This window comes from Poecilia reticulata, chromosome 14 (assembly GCF_904066995.2).
Source record: "Poecilia reticulata chromosome 14, P_reticulata-male-v2, whole genome shotgun sequence".
Taxonomy (NCBI): Eukaryota; Metazoa; Chordata; class Actinopteri; order Cyprinodontiformes; family Poeciliidae; genus Poecilia; species Poecilia reticulata.
In genome coordinates, this window is record NC_088843.1 from 7,449,387 (window position 1) to 7,473,161 (window position 23,775).

Here is a 23,775-nt window from a genome sequence, read left to right on the forward strand (position 1 = left end):
TCTTCTGATAAAGATGGAATGAAGTTTATGTATTTAAAATGTTCATTTTCCACGTTGCAATAATCACACAGCAAACAACGTTGATGGAAATTGAAAACTGCATTTTGAATATGGTCAAACTTAAAGCAAGGATGCTCAAATATTATCATCCCCTGTAATATTTGGATAAATTTCCCCTAGCAAATTTCCCCTAGAGGTTATCTCTATGCATTTCCTATTGTCTGATTGTATGGTTTTAAATCAAACAGACATGTTCACATAGATTCATAGAAAGGAAAATGCCCCCCAGAAAAATTGCATGCGCAGTTTCAACCTCTGCATGAATATGTGTTCCTTTTAGGTTTTTACATCAAACAGATCGGTCTAATACTTTTTACAGCCTTCATATCCACAGTCCTTTTAAAATGGTTTGTTTCCTGCTTTCTGTATAGTAAACAAATCCTCAGCAGAGTTTAAGTTAAGGATGTGGGATTTTATTCCAGAAGCACAAATTATTGAACTTTATTTTTCCCGAACCAGTTTTGACATGTGTTTTGGATCATTGCACAAACTGTATGGACTAACAAAGCAGGAGAATAACTTCAGAGTGCTTCAGTTTCAACCCAAGTCACCAGCTCAGATGGCTGAAACATGGCCACTATTGCTTACTTCTTCAGGTTATTGATTTCAAACACATACGGAGATGTCATGCAATAGATAAAGCAGGCTAACCTCAAGCTTTGTCCCAAAAGGTGAAAAACTGTGGATCACAAACTGTGGGTCTCTGGCAGAAAACAAGCCTTTTTCATGACGCTCTACCCATTCTGTCATGAGGAGTGTCCAGATGTGTGGCTCCAATGATGCCAGAAGCTTCCTGACGGCCACAGAAAGTGTGTGGTTGAGCCGCAACTCGGTAAAGAATATCTGGCTAAATATTAGTGAGGGATTATTTAGATATTTGAATCAGTTCGAATGTATAATTTTGACAATGCACAGACTAGATGACTGCCAATCTAAACTGTAGTGTTTCCACATGGAGTATCTGCTGAGTGGGCCGGACTGTCCAGCTGTTGTTCCTACAGAAACCTTATTTTGAAATAAATGAAATTAATTCACAACAAATTTAAAAGCAAGACTTGTACATTCCACATAAACAGCCAAGTTATGCAGTAAAAATAAAAATATTTATATATGACTCAACTGGCAGACAGTCTGAATTTTTCTGTTTTTAATTAGGCCATGAAGTATTCATTATTCAAAATATTTATGAGAGGATTTCACTGACCAGCAGATCTAAGCGCTGAGGAGTAAAACTTTATATATTTAATGACTCCCTGCACTTTTATCATTAGAAAAAAAACTTTGGATAGTTTCACAATAAGGCTTCCTCTGAAATGCTTTTTTTTTTTTTTTTTTTTTTTTTTTTGTCAGAGAAAAAAAAAACTCTTGCAAAGCGTTTTGAAAAATCCTATCAAGGAAAAAAATAATTGAAAAGCAAAAAGTAGTATTTTCTTTTCCCTTCACAGCAGGACACCGTGTTTGATATAAAAACCTAAGAGGAACACATATTCATGCAGAGGTTGGAACTACGCATGCAATTTTTCTGGGGGGCATTTTTCTTTCTATGAATCTATGTGAACATGTCTGTTTGATTTAAAACCTTATACAATCAGACAATAGGAAATGCATAGAGTTAACCTCTTGTTTTGACTGTAGTCTGGAAAAATATCAAAGATTGTGGAATTTCATGTAAATGCTTGACAGGGATGAGTTTTATTTTTTTAAAATGTCACCCATTCATCCAGGCATATGTGCCATATCCATATTTACAATACATTTATACACTTTCAAATTGAGAAAATATGGCAAATTGACATATATTTTTTAGCATACCGTCAAACCTTTAATTTTGTGTTCTTTTAGTTTTATTGCAAAAAAAAAGTTCTCTTCAGCACATCCCATGAATGGTAATATACTTGTCTCTTGCCCGTCAGATGTGATGTTGATGTAAATGAGTGTGACCAGGACAACTGTGGAAACAGAGGAGAGTGTGTCAACACGTTCGGTTCGTTCTACTGCAACTGCTCAGATGGATACGAGGACCAGTTTTGCGACAATCAGGTCCCTGAGGATGACACAGAGGTAGAGTTTTAACCACGCACAAAGTCGGATTAATAAAAGAGTAATAAATCCAGGGGAAAATACTCCAGTATATTCACCTAATTATACTTGGGAGTCACAGTGAAACTGCTAGGAGTTTTGAGAGATACGGCTACCTGGAGGGATTTGTATCCTTGTCTCCACACTGAAGGAGTTAAAGTGTGGTAATGGGTGAATCACAGCTTTTATTTGAAGTTTGTCATGCTTATGACTTTTATTATACATTACACTACGTTCCTTCTAGTGCAATTTCCAGATGCTTTCAAGTTGTCTACATTGAAATGAAGTGTTTGACTGATTCTAAAATGGGTCCAGCTCATCTGTTTTATTTCTCCATGTACTACTTAGCTTTTTTTAATGAAGTGAAACAAAGCAATCACGGAGGTATATATATATATATATATATATATATATATATATATATATATATATATAATACATTTTCAAATGATTTTTAAAAACACATTTTAATAACATGAGTGATCCAAGGGAGGTTTTACACACATGCAGTACTTTAAAAAAACATTCATACCCTTAAACCCTTTTCACGTTTTGGTACATTTCAACCACCAGCTTAATTGTATTTATTAATATAAATAGAGCTGTTCTAAAAATGCCTCAGAGGTTTGTTGGAGAATATTTTTGAACAAAAAAAAAACAATATGAAGGCCAATGAAGCCCGCCAGACGGGAAGGTGTGAATGAGCTCAAAGAGTTCGGCTGAGATTTCTCTGCTTAATCACTACATTGGAAAGTCTGTTAAACGTGCTTTTTTTTTTTTTTTTCCCCAGAGAAACAATTATTCTGCTTTGCCTTTAGAACAGATAATGGCTGTGGAAATCTTCATTTATTCTATCTGATTCAAAGATCTGCTTCTCATCTCAAGATTGTGGCAGGATTCTATTGTCCTTGTTAAATAGTTTTTATGTTGACAAACGACAACAGACAGCTGTGGGACGCTGTAAGCACAGGTGTGATCCTTCTTAATTTTTGATAATAGATTAAATTTAGCATCCCAGCATCCCAAGGATTAGTAATATAATTAGGATGAGTCAAAACCGAGATGTAGGTGTCATCAAGGATTCTCACTATTAAATTAAATGGATTACTTAGATCTTTTCATAAAAGTGATATAAAACATCTCAAAAATTAAGTTTGCTATTTTTTTCATGAAGTTCCATTGATTAAAAAGTAAATGGAAACATGTCTGTGAGACATTTTAAATATTTCTGATATTATCATGTACCAATACTGCATACTTGAAGTTGCAAAGTTCAGAAAGTGCTTTTGATGTTTGTGAGAATGTCATAAGAAGCAGGGATGTAACCTTTTACAACCAATATGCAGTAAAAATCTGGACTGAGCAAGATCTTCTGTTAAATAAAAAAAGGAGCATTGATCATTTTCTTTTGCATGTAATGCTATAAATTGTGTTTCTGTCATATGCCGCCAGAGTAACTAAATCTGTTACCTGCATTACCTACTTTGATTTAACATGAATAAAATGCATTTTTGTTTTCAGTCTTACTGGGAAATTTTCCAAATTATAATAATGATAAAAAGGTCTGTTTTTTGTAGTTCCTTTTTCACACCTTGAGTAAATTTACTCACTATCCTAAAAGTCCATGTATAGATGAAAACCTGGACTTCCCCTCCATTTCATATTACCCTGACTGGTGACTCCAAACTTCACAGCCTGAAGGGGAGAAAAGTTATTTTTACTTTTACTCTAGATAAGTTTAATCATCTCAGCGGTTGCTGGATGTATTTGATCATTTTATAACCAGAAGTGGATCCTTCTCTTGGTCTTTTCTTACACTTTGAATAAGAGATGCTGAGTCCATGTTTTAGTGATTTTTTTTTCTTCTTCTTCTTCTTTTCAATGTTTTGCAGGCTGAGCCGCTGTCTTATGTTGGACCGGGGGAAATAATAGGCATTGGAGTGCTTGCCTTTGTCATCATTTTTCTCCTCATACTCTTCGTCGCCTTCAGGAAGAAAATCAAATTCCGGAAAGACTCCGACCCGGGTCCTGGGACCATGGCTGCTTCGGGCATCTCAGCTGTTTCCTCCGAAGCTAGCTACATGCTACACAAGACTGGAATGGGGGTCGAGGGGATTGAGTTCAAAGCTGTGCGTGTGCCAGGCTCACCGGCTACCACGGCAACCTATGGTGAGGTGGGAGGCTGCACCGGAGGTCCTCCCCAAGTCATGGTGCGTCCTACAGCCCACTCGATCCTCCCGGGAACCGAGAGGACCACTTCCAGTGAAAGCAGTCAGGTGTCTAAGTGAACCTCATTCACTTCTATATCACATTGCAACCTAAGTCACTGATCCTCAAATCCAGGCCTTGACGTCTTGTGTCCTGCAGCTTTTAGATGTGTCTCTGCTTCAGCAAACCTGACTCAAATAATGAGCTCATTAGCAGGATTCTGGAGAACTTGAGTGCATACTGAAGAGGTGATTCAGGCGTTTGATTCAGGTGTGTTAGACCTGGAACACATCTAAAAGCTGCAGTACACTGAACCTCGAGGCCTGGAGTTGGTACCTATTACTGTATATCCGAGATCCGAGTGCATTTTATTTATTTTTTGTTTTGTTCACCTTAAGAAACACAATTGTGCCATGCAATGATATGTGCAGGAGTTGAATGGCAGATTGAAGTTTATCAATAATTAGCTTCAAATCTCATAGTGTCATCTGTATAAGGGCACACTTCAATATAAAAATGGTCTTCCTTGTGAATAATGTTTTATAAGAGCATATGCCTAGCTTTAGAGAACTTTTTAATGTGTGCCAGACTGTGTACAGACTGGTTGGCAGTTATCAATAAAAAAAATAAAATAAAATATCAAAAACAGGCACATTTGTTTTGCTAAGAGTAGTTCTATCAGTTTATCAGGTTTAGGCGGCAATTACATTTTCATATGGGGCTAGACTGGTTTGGATCATTTATTTCTTTTAATACCGTGTTTTCCGCGCTATAAGGCGCACCTTCAATGAATGGCCTATTTTAAAACTTTTTTCATATATATAAGGCGCACCGCATTATAAAGCGCATAGAATAGACGCTGCAGTGCCGTACTCTATTATTACACATCCACTTTTGTAATGAAGTGGTCCCCAAGTACTTTATGTAGTAGGCTGCCCCAGTCGTTGTTTCACTCACGGTGTTGGTGTTGCGATATTGTGCCCAACTGCTTTCTGGGTAACACAGACCAACCGACACACTGCCGCTGCAGTCTCTGTCTCTCACCCCCCGCCCCCCCCAAACTTTATTAACAAACCAGCGTTCTGACAACTATCCCAGCATGCACCGCGCACCTCTTCTTCTACGGAGGAAAATGAAGTCGGCGGCTGCTTACCGTAGTTGCTAGACCTGTTGTGGCTCAATATTGGTCCATATATAAGGCGCACCGGATTATAAGGCGCACTGTCGGCTTTTGAGGAAAGTGAAGGTTTTTAGGTGCGCCTTATACTGCAGAAAGTACGGTAAATGAAAATCAGAATTTCAAAACATACCTATTAATTACTCATATTAACTTTGTCAAATTAAACATTAAACATTGTTTGATGATCCAAAACATTTATGTTTAAAAAATAAAAGAACAACAGAACACATCTGCAGGGATATTTTTTACAGCACTGCATTTAGTTTCTAAATCAAGTTAAATAACCCATGGGTGCTGTAAACTTTAGGAAACAGACAGTAATTACCAACAAGGGGTATTTATTAGCTATTTAATTGCAGAGAAAAAATGTTTGCATTGCAGATTTAAAAAAATGCACAATATTTATAGGCAATCTGACCAAAATGTGTGAGTATAAATGGTTACTTAATACTTTCTGCATAATTCCCTATGTCTCTGCAGATGAGCAGCTTCCTCTCAGATGTGTCTAATGTCCGAGGTATGGCAAATAGGAGAGGAATTGCAGTGTGTAGCGTGGCACCCAATCTCCCCTCAGCATCGGCCCGCCGCCCGGAGCACAGCCCAGCCCACAAAGTCTCATGGGAGGGCAAGGAAACCAGAGAGAAAGTCCTGGACAGGCACAGAGACGAGAGGGAGGAGGAATGGGGGCAGAGGGCTTTTGAGCTGGAGAGAACCCAGAGGGATAACAGTCCGCAGGGTAAGGCTGTGGTATCCTGCACACACAGATGCACACACTCGCGCAAGCACACGCAATCTGATCTCCAAAGGTAAAAGAGTACACAAGCCGTGAACTCATTGTGCTACCAACGCACCACCATCTCCACTGCAAGAGCTTATTTCACAGTGATGTGTGCCTTTTGATCACAAACATCAAAGAAAACGGCCCTGAGTAGGCAAGAGTGCTTAAAACGTCATATTTTTATGTTGTGTTCCTTTCATTTCACTTTTCTGTTGACTCTCCTTGGAGCAATAAATAATAATTTAACCCTCAGTCCCACTCCTCAAATTGGCAATTATGTCATCTTGGATCTGCCTAAAGTCTCTTACATCTCTTGCACTTATGTATGAATGGTCAGAGTAATCAGGCAGAACCGATGCCTTATGTTTCTGCCCTACTTTTCTTTATAAAAGTTAAGTCCAGAATTAGTCACTGAAATTGGTCTCCATGAAACAATCCCAACCTTCCTCTCCGATGTAATTTTTTTCCTTTTCTTTTTTGCGTCCACGCTTCAAGGGCTCTGTCTCGGCTCAGATGTCTAGAACGTGAAGGGAAGCAGTGAGACATTGTCAGATAGTTCCATTTTAGAGTGATATTTAGCTGTCGACCCTGTCAACAAGACCGCAGTTCGGTTTGTTCTCTGTCAATGAAATTATCAGGTTGCATTTCAGAGCAAAAGTGGATGTCAGATATTTTCGATTCGTTGCCCGAGCTGCGGTTTGAATAATACAGCTTCCAGCTGGAACTTCCTGCTCATTAATCATTGATTTCATCCTGTGAGAATAGGAAATAAGTTGTTTTATTTGTTTATTCCCCCTGCTGCGTGTATTCAGGGAAAATAAAGAATAGCATGCATAATCTACAAACACAGGAGGGACTATTAATTAAAGTGTGATAAACAGAAAACTAATAGCCAAATTACTGCATTAATGACTAGTCTGAAGTGTCGCCTTTATAACATATTGAAGACTGTTTAGTTACTTGTTTACACCACACAAACTATGAATATAATTAAAGTTGTTGAATGAAGCATAATTCAACACTGAACAATAATAAACATGTGCATCTTTATATATTAGAATAGGGTTAGGGTTGCATTAATAGCAGTCTTTGGTTATCTGTAGTGTTGGGTCTTCCTCGTATCAATTTTCTAACAATTATCAAAGGTGTTTTGATCACAAATGTCTGCTGACCATCCAGCACAGTGATACAGTGGTGATTAATTCGAGTACTGGCACTTTTTGGAGTGTTGTCAAGTCCAGTTGGAAAATAAAATGAGCAGCTCCTCTGTCAACAGAGGGAAGCATGGGATGGTATAATCTCCTGCAATTTCTTGAATGGTTTCTCCCTCAAAAATTCTCTCAAGTTTACAGTTATTTGTTTTAATTGTGCTCCTTTCTTATATCACACTTTTTCCTTCCACCTAACTTCCCATTCTGGTTACAAAACTTTGACCAGCCAAGTTCTTGTGGAGTCAGTGAATGTTTGCCAGACAACTATCAAATCTGCAGCCGTCTCCATGAAGATGTAATATTATTGTATTTCTAAATTAAAAATATATATTTTTCCCATGTGTAATTTTTGGATTCCACAAGAAACTGAATTTTGGGTTTCTTTATAAAAATTAAGAAAAAAACATTGTTTGAAATATTTTTTTATCCAGCTTGTGTTTAATGAATATTATATAAAAGTTTGACTTTTTAAACTGGATGACTGAAATAAATGAATTACTGAACAGCTCTCCATTTTACAGAGCTGCACCTATTATTAGAAAACATCCATATTTGTAATGTTACACACGTTCTCCATCATGAATAAATACAATAGAATAATGAAATACTTGGTTAGCAAATTCAGGTCCCATATTGCTATGGTTCAGTAGCCAAAAACAGAAATTCTCATGAAATTTACTCCTTATTATAATATTATAACGGATTGTAGAAAGCAATTTGTGACAAATGCATCTCCTGTTGGAAATGAATCAGAAGCAAAACTCATAGGGATTAGCATTGGTCTTCTGTTTGGCTTAGTGTTAGTGATAATAAGTATTTTCATTTCAAATATTATGAACTGTTTAACAAAGGAAGGGGTGAACAATAATGGATACATTTAAAAGCAGAATAAAAATAATCATCCTAATGTTTAATTTATTGCAGATAAGATAAATGTTAAAACTTGGACACTTGATAAACACATAAAGATAAAAAAAATACATTAATTAGATATAAGGATTACTTTTTGATCTTACCCAAATGCAGGCAGACCAGAGGTAGACATAAAGTGGAGAGTTTCAACACAATAAAAGAAGCTTGCAGTACTGGAGAGAAGTGAACAGGACGTGGAACCAGAGAAATAGAGAATCTGGCAAGGAATAAACAAAACCCGGGAGACTAAACATTGAGACGCACAGGTAAAATGACAAAGGAACAAGATGAACTATCAGAGTAAATCAAGTATTGGTGTGACAGAAAGAAAGTACAAAACTGAGGGAGGACGACAAATTAACACAAAGGGAAGCTAAGACTCAAAAGGAACTTTTGAAAAGTAGAACAAAACCTATCATAGATCTAAGATAAATAAATCCAAATACAAAGAAAACAAAACACAAGAATAAAAACAGAAACTGAGCACAACAATTAAACTAATAAGCCAATACATTCCTAAAAAAAAGATGAACAAAGAGAAATTAACTGCCTATGGCAAACGTATATAACAAGACAATGACTAAAGCACATAAAAGTACCAAAACCCAAACACACAGCGGTCATGCCGCTTGAGCTTTAATGGGACTTTAAAGAGTTCAAGTAAAGAGGGCATGTTCAAGGAGTGTGTTAGTGGGTGGAATAAAGAAAAGCCTGTACTTTTAGCTGCATACCGTACATAAGCAAAACACAACTTAATCGCTGGAGCACTAATGAAACAAAATGCAAAAGGATGACGTTGAGCATTTGCCTTTTTTGCTGAAGCTAATTATTTGTAGAATCCTCTCCTCTTTATCTGACTCAGAACAGACGCATCTGCAGTGGCTGCTTTATTCCTTATGAGTGATGGTGCTGCATTACTGCACACATTCCCAGAGGAGCATTACCAACTCCATAAACACCAGACTATGAATATGTAGCATGGTTCTAGAAAGCTGAAGGTGATGCCCAGGCAGCATTCTGCATCTGATGCCTGTGAGTAGAAAAGCCCATCCCTGAGTGGATAATAACAAAATGACAGTCTTTAATCATTTAAATAGGACTGCTATTCAACTTACAGCTGATAGAACCAACTCCTTGTAGCAAGAAGTTCTTGGGCTCCAAACCCAGCCTGAGTTTAAATGTTTTCCCTTTTTCTTGTACTATCAAATTATTTACTCGTTTGTGTTGATATATTGTAAAATATATGTATATAGAAAAGCATTTCAATTCATGGTTAAAAGATAACATTTGGAAAAAAGCTTAAGAGTGATGAATACTTTAGCAATGTGCTCTAATAATGTATGTTTAAGTGTTTTGTGATTCATTCAAAAAGTCAATCACAGGTCTCGTTACTTTTCTTTCTTTCTCCCCATATCCCTGCATTAAGTCTTACTAATTTAGCAAAAAAAAAGAAAAAAAGTTTGACCTTAATTACACACAGGCATAGTTTCAACCTTTTATTTCTACTCCATTTTGTTTAGCAAAGAAAATCCATTTTTTTGGCCCTTGACTTTCACTTCGTTTGCCTTTTCCATCCTTTTCACATTTGGGACAATTATGTGAAACCAGGCATTATATTGCTGTGAGATTAGAGCACCTGGAGGAGCAGTGTACCTGTCTGTGCCCGGGTTCAACAGACCGTGTTGCAGACACTTTTAACAGCCACATGCCAACTCATTGTGACACCCCAGTACCTGCTGTGCCCTTTTGACACTTGTCTGACAAACAATCACTCAGAAGCAAGCGGGTGCTTTGAAAGGATACAGCCTCCCAAATAACTGCAAAGAAAAGCGGTGTCAGGGATCACGCTGATTTATAAGCATCCATTTATTTGAAATGCACCTCTGTTGACATGCAAGTCAAAGGTAACTAAAGAAATCTGGATGATTTCTCCACATGAAATGTAAGTTGACTCCTCTGCCCACATAAAATGTCAGGTTTACATCTTGAAGTTGAGAGCTTTGGTTTCTGCTGTGCAGATAGCCCAAACACCCAAGGGTTTTAAGACGCGTTTCTCTCAATACCATTGCATCACCGCATCCTTTAGTTAATAAACTTTCTAAGAAATCAGTTCTCCTTTAAGATGTTTATTTTCAGTCTTGCTCAGAAGAGAAACAGATGAACAAATATACCAAAATACAGCATACTATTTCTCGATTTTGCAGACGGCGGGAAAAAGAGCACGAAAAGTAAAACTACTTCATTTCAGAAGCAGTTCGCTCAGCAAATGACTTACAGATAAGTCATTTGCTGAGCGAACAGTGCAGCTGAAATGAAATAGTTTGTCAAACTTGATTCAGAAGTGAATACATGATCGGTTCAGGCTGTTTTCTTTCAATCCAGGTACAACTGCATAGAAACATGATTTTAGGTTTTGTTTGAAAAAAAGTTTTTCTTTTTGACAATCATTCCTACCATAGTGTTCATCGTAGCATCCTTTCTACCCAGAATTGTCTTCCTTCATGTAATTTAAGTCAATTTGTAACCGTCAGTGTGAGATTATGATCATTTTCATGCACTTCATGAATTCCTCTCCTGTGAAATAACCCCAGTTTCATCTCAGTGTATCTGTTTAGCTTTCTTTCTTTTTCTCCCTCTGAATTGGTCTTCAGTTTTTTAAAAGTAATCAGCCTTTCAGCTATTTGTGGGATTTAAAAATAAATTGGCTTGTAAGTGTGGCTGCATGTCAAAAATTACATCTGCACTCTACAATTTTTAGTGTTGTAAAAGGATGATTTCTTAAATTTGAAAAGCTCTGTTCCTTTTCTCAGTTACGCGGCACAGTACATTTTAAAATAATGTAATTTACTTGTTTCACTAAAGCTTGTAAGGTTAAAATTTCAAATGTTTCATGCAATTTAATAATGTAGTTGAAAGTTAAAACAGGCATAATTAATGCACACTGAATCTTTTCATTTTATTTTTTTAATTTACATGATTTATGTGATTTTAATTTTATTTCTGATTTCTATGTAATTTACATGTTGCAGAGCTCGTGGAGGAGGACGTGGCGTGTCTCTCGGATTCCACCTCTGATGAGCGCTCCCTCAGTTCCTACACCTCTGAGTCCATAGATGACAATGGTAGGAATGAATTACTGAAACCACTTTAGTCAGTCAAATTTTATTTGTATAGCACATTTCAGCAGCAAGGCATTTCAAAGTGCATTATATCCATCCATCCATCCATCCATTTTCTTCCGCTTATCCGGGGTCGGGTCGCGGGGGCAGCAGCTTCAGAAGGGAGGCCCAGACTTCCCTCTCCCCAGCCACTTCTTCCAGCTCCTCCGGGGGAATCCCAAGGCGTTCCCAGGCCAGCCGAGAGACGTAATCCCTCCAGCGTGTCCTGGGTCTTCCCCGAGGCCTCCTCCCGATGGGACGTGCCTGGAACACCTCACCAGGGAGGCGTCCAGGAGGCATCCTTACCAGATGCCCGAGCCACCTCAACTGGCTCCTCTCGACGTGGAGGAGCAGCGGCTCTACTCTGAGTCCCTCCCGGATGACCGAGCTTCTCACCCCATCTCTAAGGGAGAGCCCAGCCACCCTGCGGAGGAAACCCATTTCGGCCGCTTGTACCCGTGATCTCGTTCTTTCGGTCATGACCCAAAGCTCATGACCATAGATGAGGGTGGGAACGTAGATCGACCGGTATTTACCTGGGGATAATCGGGGATACCTCGATTTATCTGGGGATCTTGTTCACAAGTATCTGGGTGCATTATATCAATAAACACAAAAATACAGAGTTATGCAACATTGAATAAACAATAAAAAAAAAATTAAAAATAAAAAAAACTCCAGTGGGGGGGAGTCCAACCCGCTCCCCTTTTCAACAGTGGACTTCACAATGCACTGGGTTATTTAAAGGGAGGATATTATGTAAAATCAACAATTTTGAGCTTCATGTCATGTTACAATGTGATTCCCTCATTAGAAACATTCTTGGAGTGTTGTTTTTATTCGTTCATTGAAGTTTGAGGTTTCCTTGAATCTCCTGCGGCAAATATTCAACTTTTGCTCATACAAAGCACTGCCACTTTGTCCAGATGAGTTTCCATCCGCCAGTCAGGGTCCTTCTTTGTTTGTTTTGGGAATTTTCTTGGGATTAAATGTCGTCTGGTATCCGCCTTCCTCCATCTGTGTCATATCACAAGCTGAACAATGAAGAAGTATAGACAAAGTTTCGCCACTCTCTGTATGCAACACTGTGAACAAGTGTTTGTTCTCTTTCATATTTCTTCTTGTTTGTGGTTTTTCAGATCACACAACGAATTTTAATAGAGAAGCTGAGTTAGTAAAATGCAATCTACACAAAAAAACAAGCAATTACTCAAAATTACTCCAAGAGCACAATGACAACTCAATCCGGATATTATCAGAAAGAAACTTAGAACAGCATGTAATATATATCTCACATGTGTAAAAATGTGTTTGTAAGAATAACATGTCCCCACTCTTTGTGTTTTCAACATGTGTGCCCACTGCCAATTGCATTCTTATATTTTACAGTGACACATAATGAAAAATGCACTGACGTCGTTTCTTTTCTTCTGTTTTTCTCTTTGTGTTTTCCTTCTAGCATCCATAGTCACAGTCATACGTCTAGTCAATGACGCTGTTGATGATATTGAAAGTGAAGGTATGAAAGAACATCTTCTGTTAACTCCTGTTTCTCTTTTGTGCCTGCCTTCTGTTGCCAAACTCTTTGTTCAGCGGCAGAGCAAAAAGATACAGTGTGCTGAAAGCAACCCAGGCTGTGCCTTGAATCCCCGTTCTTATTAAGAATAAAACATTCTGCTTAGATTTTCAATATTTTTGTCAGTTTCTGACATCGCGCCTCTCTCTACTTCAATTTTCCCTCTTTGGTTCCTGTGTTGTTTGTCTCCGGCTTTCTCTGACTTTTGCTTTCTCTCTCCCTTTGAAGTGTCAAACATGGACAAAGAACAGCAGTGGAACAGCCCGGGTGAGTGAGACGCAAAGCAGCTGAAAAACATCTTATTAAAAAGCCATCCCTCCGACTTCCCTTACCGAGCTCTTATCCTAAGCCCGACCTATTGCGTACTTTACATTGTGTTCTATTAAAATGTTCATTGCACCCAATACTCTAGAGATCATCAGATTCTCTGTAAGCCAATATATTGATATATTTTGTGGTTCATATTTTAAATGTTAAAGTATTTCCACGTGCTGTCTTCTGATTGGTGGCGCTAGTGGATTTCTATAAATTAGAACATCATCAGAGATAATGTATTTGCAGAGAGTGATGTATAATGTTTATTTTGTTTTGTAGATTTTACAAACAGGAACCAATTGGGGACCCCATAGAACAAAGAGCAGCATGCTAATAAAAAAAAATAGGAAATGTAATCTTTAAGGGTTGCTATTCAGGTTTACAGAAATATTAGCATTCTGAAGACATTTCCTATGTACTGTACTACACTCAATAGTTGATTGGCCCTCCTTTTATGATCATATTGTTAATAAATGTTATATAGTGAATTTACAGTTTAAATGTGACTTCACAATCCTCCCAAATTTTACTCTGCATCTTTTTCTACAAGATGTTTTTCTTCCACTTAACTTTCCACTAACATGTTTGGGTATAGCACTCTGTGAACAAAGATTGTTTTGTTTCTCACCCTCCTCAAGTCAACAGTCTTTCTCATGATTGTCTTTTCATAATAAAAAAAATGGTATTATAAATACTGTTTTTCCTCTTGATCTTGGGTTCAATTGTTTGACCCATACCTGTTGAATCTTAAATAATTTATGGATAAATTCCTGCCACAGCTGCATCATCTATGCTTTTTGTTCCATCTGACTACAAAAATGAAAAGCACCAACCTTCTAACATGAGTTCCCTCTCATCTCACCAGAACAGCTCAGCTCATCGTGGCATGTACAGTACATGGGATTTCTTGGCATGTCTTGTGTTCTCTGAAGTGGAGGACTTGGCAGCGCGTCTTTACTGTGGGTGGGTGGGATTGGGTTTTGCTCTGGTGCGTCCCACAGATGTTCAAGCAGATTTGGGGCCGGGTAACCACCTTGGACTATTTATTGTTTTACGCAAGCTGCCGTTGGCAATTTTTCCAGTTCTGGGCGGGTTGCACTGTCTGTCTAGAAAAGCTGCCACACATCGGGAGCGCAATTTCTAAAGATTTGAAACAACATTGTATGGATTCTATCTGGAACAGAAAATAATGCTGTTATAGCTGTTTGAAACATCAACACAGTTTTGTTTAAAATGTGAACCAAAATAAAAGCATGGGGTCACATTTTTCCATGAGACAAGCTATTTTACTGTTAATTATCTGTTTAAGCAAAGCAGAGCTTTCACCCCAGCCTTTCAGACAGCCTCAGAGGATTTTAAGGACACAAAGCAGCAGAGAAAAAGGCAGCTTCTAATACTTTCGCTCTCACACTAAGTAGGGCACCAGCCACAGTTTGACCACTGACTTTTCTCTCCTGACGAATAAATGCATTGCTTTGCTTTTACAAAGAATACGCAGTTAGGCACCTACAGAATAAGATCAGTGTGTCCCTTCCTGCTACAGTCTTACAGTCAATATTAACTGGCTCATAGTTACAGAATCTGTTTGTTCTCAGTTTCTCTAAATGTCCTAGGCCTAACAAGCATTTCATGTCTGACTCTGTGCAAAGCTGCATTTATCTCAACACATCACCAGCTTACTGAAGTACAATAAAGCCTACACATAAAATGATACCACACATGTAAAATACATGGCTGAATTATTTTTAATGCTGCATAAGTGCACATACTTAATTACACACGTGAAGCAAGATTAATCCCCTTGTAGAACTTAAAGCTCTTGATCAGTAAAGAACCAAAAAGGAGTTTTATTTTAGTTTTTTTTTGTGAAAAGTTTAATCAACAAAAATGAGTATTCAGCTTCTGTTGAATAAAATAGAAAGGCAGAACTAATTCTACATCTAAATTAGATGGTTACAGAGGCTAATTATTCCAGAAAGGGCTAAGCAGCCAAGCTGTATTTGAAAGGGGCGAGACACACGGAAAACGGGGATATTGAACAGATAATTAGCTTTAATTAACGAGCATTGAAACAGATGAAAACATGCTAGAAATTATTGAATAATACAACTAAAAGTATGGTAATCGGGGCCTAAATTAGTAAAGATTTATCCTCGAAAACGGGCCAGCAGTCTTTATGGTTAAAATAAATCCTCTTTTTGCTAGTGTCATCCAGTCTCTGCAGATTGTGTGAGAAACACAGAGCAGGTTCTCCCCTGCTCTGTCATTTTTTTTGGTCAGAGTTAGGGAAAACCCCGTAAATGTTCTGAAGAGCAACACAAACGAGCCACATTCAGAGTCATCTTTGTCTTACTGCCGCAGCTCATGGAGTCGCCTATTTTAGATTCATTCCATTATACATATTTGCAAATACTTAAAATACTTAATATGGGGTTGCTATAAATGTTAAGGCATTAAAAATGTCAGTTTGTTTTTTTTTTACTCCATGCACTAAATAACTTACTATTATTGCTAAAATTATGATTATGTAAACATTTAAGACTGAAAAGGGATCTTTGTCCATTTATTGTACCAACATAGCTCTCTGCATAACTGTCCACTTCTATTATTGTATTACAGATAATATGTGCGCATATAGATCAGGTGCTGTTGATTTTCTTTGTTTGTGTTTATGTTCATTTGCTGTACATTTATTGGTAATACCCTCCTGTTATCATGCATTGCTTCAATATTCTCCCCCAAGTCTTTTTTCTGTATTCGCAGTTTGCTTTTGGACTGTTTCGTCCAAGTTTTTCCGTCCGATGAGATGTTTGTTTTGTTTCCATTTCACCGATAGCGAGGCAACACCTGCAGAACAAGGATAAGATTTGTGTAGAGTTCGTCAAAGAGTACACTGTGGATTGTAAGAGCATGTATTTATTTATTTATGCCCTCTTTTATTTATTTATTTTTTTAATATTCCAACCAGAGACCCAGATATTTCAACAGCAATGGCATGCTGAGAAAGAAAATCCCAATTTTTTTGTGGTTTGTTGGCATGGAAGTCTAATAAATATCTCTTGTCCGTGTGTGTCTTGCATTGCACCCCAGGAGCTGGCATTCTCCAGGACACTAATGAAGTGTACGCTTTATCCCACACAGAGACTGACCCCTCTGGCTCCTCTCACTTCATCAATATGATAACTTTTCACTCACAGCTCATTAGCCAAACCATGAATTATGCAGCCTGCATGCTATAGTTTGTTAGAAGTTCTGATTTACTATGTTTTCTCAGTTTAATTCATTTCAATGAAGAACGCATATCAACATGTTGCATTTTGTTGCATTCATAATTTGTGTAATAATAAATATTCCAGAATGAGGTAAACACACTGGAAATTTCTCAGCAAGCCTCATAACTGGCTTGTAAATTTTCAAATGGTTTATACTTGTTAAGAAAATGATTTATACCGCAGAGAAAGTATTGAAGAGCTTAAAAGAGAGTAATAATAATTAATGCAATAATAATTACTGGCATGTGTTGTGCCTTACAAACATATTTACCCCCATTTGAAAATTGTAGTAAAAATCAGATTTAGCTTATCAAGACACAGGAAATGAAAAACCTATTAAATACAAATCCTATTTGTAATTTACAATCTCAGTGAAAGTCTTGGCCTCTTGTAAGGGTGTACGGTGCAGTGCGCAAGAAGTGCTAAGTAGTATTTACATATATATATATATATATATATATATATTTCATCTTCAGTTCAAAATCAAATGGCATTACCTCAAAATTAATCAAAACATAAAATGAATCTTTGTGTGAAACAAAAAGTGCAAGGAATGTTCAATAATTAACCTATTTCAGACAATGAATTTGTAAGACAAAATTAAATAAAATAACTACCTATATATTACAGATATAACTTTGATAAACAAAAGCTAAAATAGTTGTTCAAATAGACCTATTTGGCAGTATACAGAAAAAAACTGCTTTGAATTGATTGATCAAATTAATGTGTAAACAGCAACTGTTATGTTGACTGTTTTATTTATGTGTCCCTCTAGACTGTAGGTCTGCAGAAATAGCTAAGGTCGGCGGGATTTGGTCCCTGGGCCTTGAGTTTGACATGTGGTTAAGATCAAAGGATGGATGTGCTACAATGACCTAGTCAAAATCCAGACCAAAATCCATTTCAGATCTTTTCTGCAAAAAATAAAAAATCTAAATTAGTCCTGCATTTTTCAAATATGGATTTGTAAAGCATTTTAAAAAACATTTATACATTTTCTTATGACTATGACTATACTTTAATGGAAGTTTATCACATAAAATCCTAATAAGATACAATAAAGGTCGCTTTAAAGAGACAAACGTAAAAAAGTTCATGATGTATAAATGCTTTTCTATGGCATAGTCGTTTGGTGCTTGGCTCGCCTCAGTCAACTTCCTGTAGTTACGATTATGAAATGGTTTTGAAAGTGCAGCTATGTTTTACTGATGTGAAACCCATTAAAACGATCATATCATTCCTCCTCGCACTATCCAAAAGACAGTAAAAGCGGTTGTTTTTTATACTAAGGACTTCATGCCTAAAGCAGTTTAGCATCATTAGTTTTCATGCAGTGGGGCCTCGGGCTCATAACGCAGCATGTGAGCTTATATATTTCAGCTCCTCATTAAAATAATACTTCTTGTCCGTAAAACACTGCCAGCCCACCTAAAGAGTTGCTCTCTGTCTTTTCTTTTTCAGCATACCGGTGGGAGACTTCCTTCCAGAGTTTGAGCTGGCTGTCACCGTCACGGCTGCATCCGCCAGAGGTGGGATGCCATTACAACCTCAGTGACGCCCAGCAGAACATCAGACGTGGAGGCAGCACACGCTCCCTCCAGCTTGACTCCAGAATGATGAGCTGCAGCGGTGACGGAGGCCATGAGTGGGGCCAGGAGAACAGGAGGACCTTCCAGTGGGAGAGGAATCAGTCTGGCGAGTGGGAAAGAAGGCAAACTGTGCACAGAGATGAAAAGAGGAGACACGAAGGGGAAGGGAAAAAGACGGAGATGAGAAGCAGGGATGTGGTGGCGCACCACAGAGAACATCTGCAGCTGCACGGCCGTGACAGTGTTGAAGACGGCTCCTCGCCTATTTACGAGGAGTACAGAGAGGCCTGCCATGATCCAGAGCCAAACGACGACTCAGAGAGTCTCTACGACACTCTACCGCCAACACGGCGAGCGTACGAGGGATACCCGTCGAGCCCGCCGGGCCTCAACCTGCACCCGGCTCAACTCATGCCCCCTTTGAGGGCCTGGGATCTACAGGAGGAGGAATGGAGGCGATCACAAGAGGAACAGGAAGGACTCGGCTCTGCCGGTCTGAGTGGTTCCGGAGATGAGCTAGAAAGACTTCTGAACCTGGTGTCGCTCAGAGCCAGGAGAGCCACTCGGACGAACAGAACCTCTACCGGATCTGAGCCAACAGGAAGCTGGGAGGGGTGTAAATGAACCACTAACCAGACTGTTTACAGAATATTTAAAGCATTTATTAATCCTTTATAGACAGCAGAGAGGCAGCGATTCTCTCTGACTTTACTTTGTATTTATAGTACAACACCTCTGCTGCAGCATCTAAAAATAATTGTACAGGAATATAAAAAAAAAAAAGACACACATGCGTCTGTTATGCTTATCCTGGTGTAAACAAGCACTAATCCACCACCAATCCCCTGGATCTTCGATAAGCTGCAGGAATCAGAGGAAATTCATGTGTTCTCTCAACGCCTTCACCTGTGCCGCGTGAGAGTCGTCCGCGATTGGCTGTGAATCAAAGCCGTTACATTTATTATTTAGAGCCACTGAAGCTCTGCATTCATCTGTTCCTCTGTTGTTATTTTTTGGGGTGGGGGGGGATGATACCATCGTACGTCTATGTGTTGTTGTGTGCCTTGTATTTGTATGTACATTGTATTTTTCCAAACATGCAAGCACACGCACACTCACACACAAACATGCACACACACAATCGCTGTGTGAACTCAGCCTCACATTTCTTAGAGCTTTTATTATTTTCACTGGCACATGCTTGGGGTTGTTTGGGAGAGATATTTTCACCCACGTCCTACTGCACACAGCCTGAGCTGAGCTATTAAGATTACCAATGCTGAGACCCGGGGGGACTTTTCCTTAATCATTCAATTATTCTATGAATATTTATTTGATAACTACTCATTTGTGAGAACCTCTTTCGTCAACACACATCATGGATGTTATTATGTATTTAAAATTTTTGCCAACAGTTGTGGTTTTCTTTTTGTCCCCTTGCTTTAAATTTATGCGTGGAAAGACCTTTTAACATGTCTGATTTTGTAATTAGTATAAAGTTATTTGAAAAAGCTTTCAGGCTCTTTGAAATTTTTCGCCTTTTGTCTTGTTCTGTGCATTTTCATGGGATTTGTGTAATTGACAAAACAGGTAGTGCATAATTTTGAAGTAAAAGAAAAATTAATTGTTTTATTTTTCTTTTTATATAGAAATATCTAGCAACATTCAGGGTAACACATTTCCTTTAGAAGTCACCTAATTCATTAATTGGAGTCCACCTATGTTCTAATTTTGTTCTAAATTAAATCAGTTGTTTATGAAATTACTTTTATGGATAAACAAGATTATGAAGACCAGGGTTTACTCCAACATTTGAAAACAAGTTCAAGAGTATAGCAGAACTGTAAACATTTCAGCTCATGACTGTTTTACCTAAAGAGACAATCCAGGGGAGGAGAGCTTCATTTGAGAGGCCTGTGGTATCTGTGGAGGACCTGCTGTGATGCAAACCTCAGGTGCAGGAATCTGTCAACAACTATTTATTTCAACTGGAGAGTTCTGGCCGTTATGAGAGAGTGGCAAGAAGGAATGTATTGTTAAAACATATTCACATATAAAGCACATTCATGTCTTACAGTGATCCAGTCAAAGTACAGAGCTGGATAAAATTTATAAAGCCTGAGCTATTATACAAAGAATGATGACACAAAAAAATACTCTCTAGATGTGCAGAGCTGGTAGAAACATGCCTCAAAAAACATGCTTCATTTCAGTGAGGAAGCCAAGTACATGTCATTCTTTCATTTCTAAATGTATTTGACAACCACATATTTTTTTCTTCCACTTCACAAATGCACTACTTTGTGACAGTTTATTACACTGAATCCCAATAAAAACAATGTGTGATTGTAAAGTGATGAAATATGAAAAGTATACGAATACTTTTGCTATGTACTGACAGAAGCCCACCCTTTGTACTCGTGTTAACAGGCGAAATGTATTCTAAGACATTTTGTGTTGAAAGGCTCAGAAAATGATGTGGAAATGCAACCGTGACGTGCAGAATCACTCAACCCGGGATATGCACATGGCTGGCGCTCTGATAGTACAGGGGGAAATGCTGCCGTGCTTTCCGTTCGTGCACAACAAAGGAAAAGCAAATGGGAATAAATTAACTCCATGTTGAACAACACATGAATTAGAAGTTGGAGAATTTCGGGGCAAACTGGATAAAGCATTCCAGAGTCCAGCGCAACTGTGGACAAGAAACAAGCCTGATTAAATATCTTCTTTATAACTATAAAGAACATCAAATCCTTCTTTTAACTGATGCTCATGATATAAAATCCCTGTCCAGATAGACAGGATTAGAAAAAAAAAATATTTACATGTCACTAAGGGATATAAACACCGCACGACATGCAAGGTGAAGGGTGTAAATGCAAATCATCCACATTTGACAGCATGTAATGAAATTCAAGGGCAGACTATTTTGCTGAATTGATTTGCTGAAAGAATGCAGAGAATTTCAAATTGAAAGGTACTCTCCCCAAGGACTCTGTGAAAGTGCTCCGACATCAGCCGCTAATGGCCACGTGTCCCGTGGCCCGTCTTAACGCGGTCATTATCAGTCTCAGTGTCAGCGAAGGCAGCCGTGTCTCTCAGTGTGAGGCCTATCAATCCATCCATGCATTCCAGTTACTCATTCTTATTCCGCTCTGCCCTGTCAGAGGGCTTCTGAAGCGTGTCCCCGCTTCGCACGAGGCAACGGGCTGGGAAACATCCCAGACAGGTCAGACTAACACGTGGACAAACACATTCACACCTGTGGGCACTTTACAGTTTCCAGTTCACCTGGTCTGAATGTCTATAGACTGTGGAAGAAAATCCCCCAGCCCACACCCGTAACCGCCTCACCTCGCCAGCAGGAGGCCTGATGTTAAAACCCAGAAAATTCAACAAGGATTAGCGACTTCTGATGGCTGAAATAAGTCTTCTATGTCACAGCTGACTCATCCTGTAAACTTCTTTTAATGGCTAATGGGTTTTAGATTATTTCAGGTCACTGATGAAGCACGTCATTATGTAGTGTACTGTACACCATGAGGACTTGAACACGCTCCAATCAAGCAGATTTGTACTTCAGCAGAAAGAAAAAAAAAGGTTATTTGTCCTGAGGGTGAATATGTGCTTCGTGTTCATGAGCGGTTTTGCTTTATTATTTCTCAAAGAGGACTATGTCAGACACATAATTCCCATAAATATCCTTCTTATATGTTTTTCTTTTCTCACCTCACCAGGATCTAGCAGATTTGCGTAGCAAAGCTTAAGCTTGCTAATGTCCTGAGATTGCACAGAAGTGGAGGGACATTTCCTGGAATGTGTGCACTGTGGAATAAGTCAAGCAAACAAACAAAAACAAAAATCATTTTTGAGAAAACCTGAGATTATTTTATAAGGCTGTTATGATGGTATCACATATATATAGATTGTTGGTATTGAATATCAACAGCTGTGCAGACTGCAGCATAACCTTTGCTGCATTATGTTGTTTTTGTTTTCCTCTGAAACGGATTTGTTTGCTGACTTGAATAAATGAATCCAGTTTACTGTGTAGTATTCCTCATGCCAGCAAATGTATTCCCAAAATGACCCAGTTCAATGATTGAATCACGCATCTACGATTAGAATTGTTAAACGGCATACAGATTTTTTTTTTATATAGAACTGACAATGGGTTTCATTTTTATATAAAGAAGTATTGTATATTTGCAAAATTCATTATTTTACTTAGCAGTTACGTAACAAAGAGCTTAATGCACATGAGGTCAAAGGCTCCAACCTGCATGGAACAGAACATATGAACAAACACATGAAAAAGAAAGAAGCTACCTGGAATTTAATTTTTAACATCCTTGAAGCTTTAAAAATTCCTCATAATCAGCCTAATAATCTGTGGAAAAACTCATGTGAAAGAAACATTTCTTACTTCATGATTGAATTAGCAGTTGCATAAATTAAGCATTTATAGTCTTGGTAGATTTGAATTTTTAAATATCTCTACTCAAGCAAGATGTTTGTTTCTGATAGGAATGAGACAGGCATCTTTCACAAGATCAGAAAACAATTTTATGGCTAGGAAACAAAGGCATGTTGAAAAAATATTTATTCTCCATCCAGCCACTGTCTATACCCACTTATCCTTCAGTTGCAGGGGACCGATGCCCATCACCAGGGACAACCAGGCGACTAGATCCAAACCCAGAACCTTCTTGCTACAAGTAAATCATGTTACCAACTGCACCATTGTTAAGCCCAGATTACTTACCAGTGCCAGGTAATAACCATTAAAAGTGTGCTCATGTCATATTTACTAAATGTGATTCAATAAACCAAAAATTTAAAAGACTATTGTCTCTCAGAAGAAAACAAATGGAGTTCAAAGTTCTATGTCAATCTAAAAGTGATGAGATGAAAGAAAAAAGAGGAAAGTTTCTGAGAACTTCTTCGACCCGACAGCATGTACTGCTAGAGCAATCCATCTCAGATTGTGCCTTATTCAGGCAGACGTGGCTGTTGAGCTCCCTGCAAACCCAGAGAAAGCGCTCGTCTCCCTTGGCTGTAAGGGAACAATCAGGTCTCTGCTCCAACATTGCAATTATGGACTTCCTTCACAGCACATGGGAAACACAGTATTTGCCCCTGCAATTTATCAGTAACAGCAACTTCTGCCATAACTTGAATGATTTATATATAAACTGAATGGGAAAAAAAACAGTTGAAAGTTTACAAAGGCTACAAGTTCCCTTCATTTTGGCTAAATCATAGAATCCAGCAAGAGTAGCCAAAGCGGGCAGTAGAAGAAGATAGTGTTTGACAAAATCAAGAAGAGTTTAAGAGAAGTGTTACTACAATCTACAGAAAGTTCATTTGGATTTTTTTCAAAGCAGAAGTCTTTAGATGATCTCTTTTTGCCTTTAACATTTCCATCAGC

At 38.2% G+C, this 23,775-nt stretch overlaps 1 protein-coding gene across 4 annotated transcripts in view; it reads left to right on the plus strand.

Annotated features, from left to right (window-relative positions):
* The window catches only part of fat3b (FAT atypical cadherin 3b), an 80,684-nt gene extending 60,830 nt beyond the window's left edge, over positions 1-19,854 (plus strand). For 2 of the 4 annotated variants that reach the window (XM_008427208.3, XM_008427210.3), the window contains 8 exons: positions 1,974-2,121; positions 4,032-4,415; positions 6,008-6,263; positions 11,458-11,550; positions 13,046-13,105; positions 13,391-13,429; positions 16,314-16,379; positions 18,214-19,854. In XM_008427208.3, coding sequence (XP_008425430.2) covers positions 1,974-2,121; positions 4,032-4,415; positions 6,008-6,263; positions 11,458-11,550; positions 13,046-13,105; positions 13,391-13,429; positions 16,314-16,379; positions 18,214-18,965 — 1,798 coding nt within the window. In that variant the 3' untranslated portion in view covers positions 18,966-19,854. Of the gene's footprint in view, positions 1-1,973; positions 2,122-4,031; positions 4,416-6,007; positions 6,264-11,457; positions 11,551-13,045; positions 13,106-13,390; positions 13,430-16,313; positions 16,380-16,567; positions 16,599-18,213 lie in introns of all 4 variants that reach the window. The other 2 variants (XM_017308618.2, XM_008427214.3) reach the window with 2 other exon arrangements.
* Positions 19,855-23,775: the final 3,921 nt, after the last annotated feature.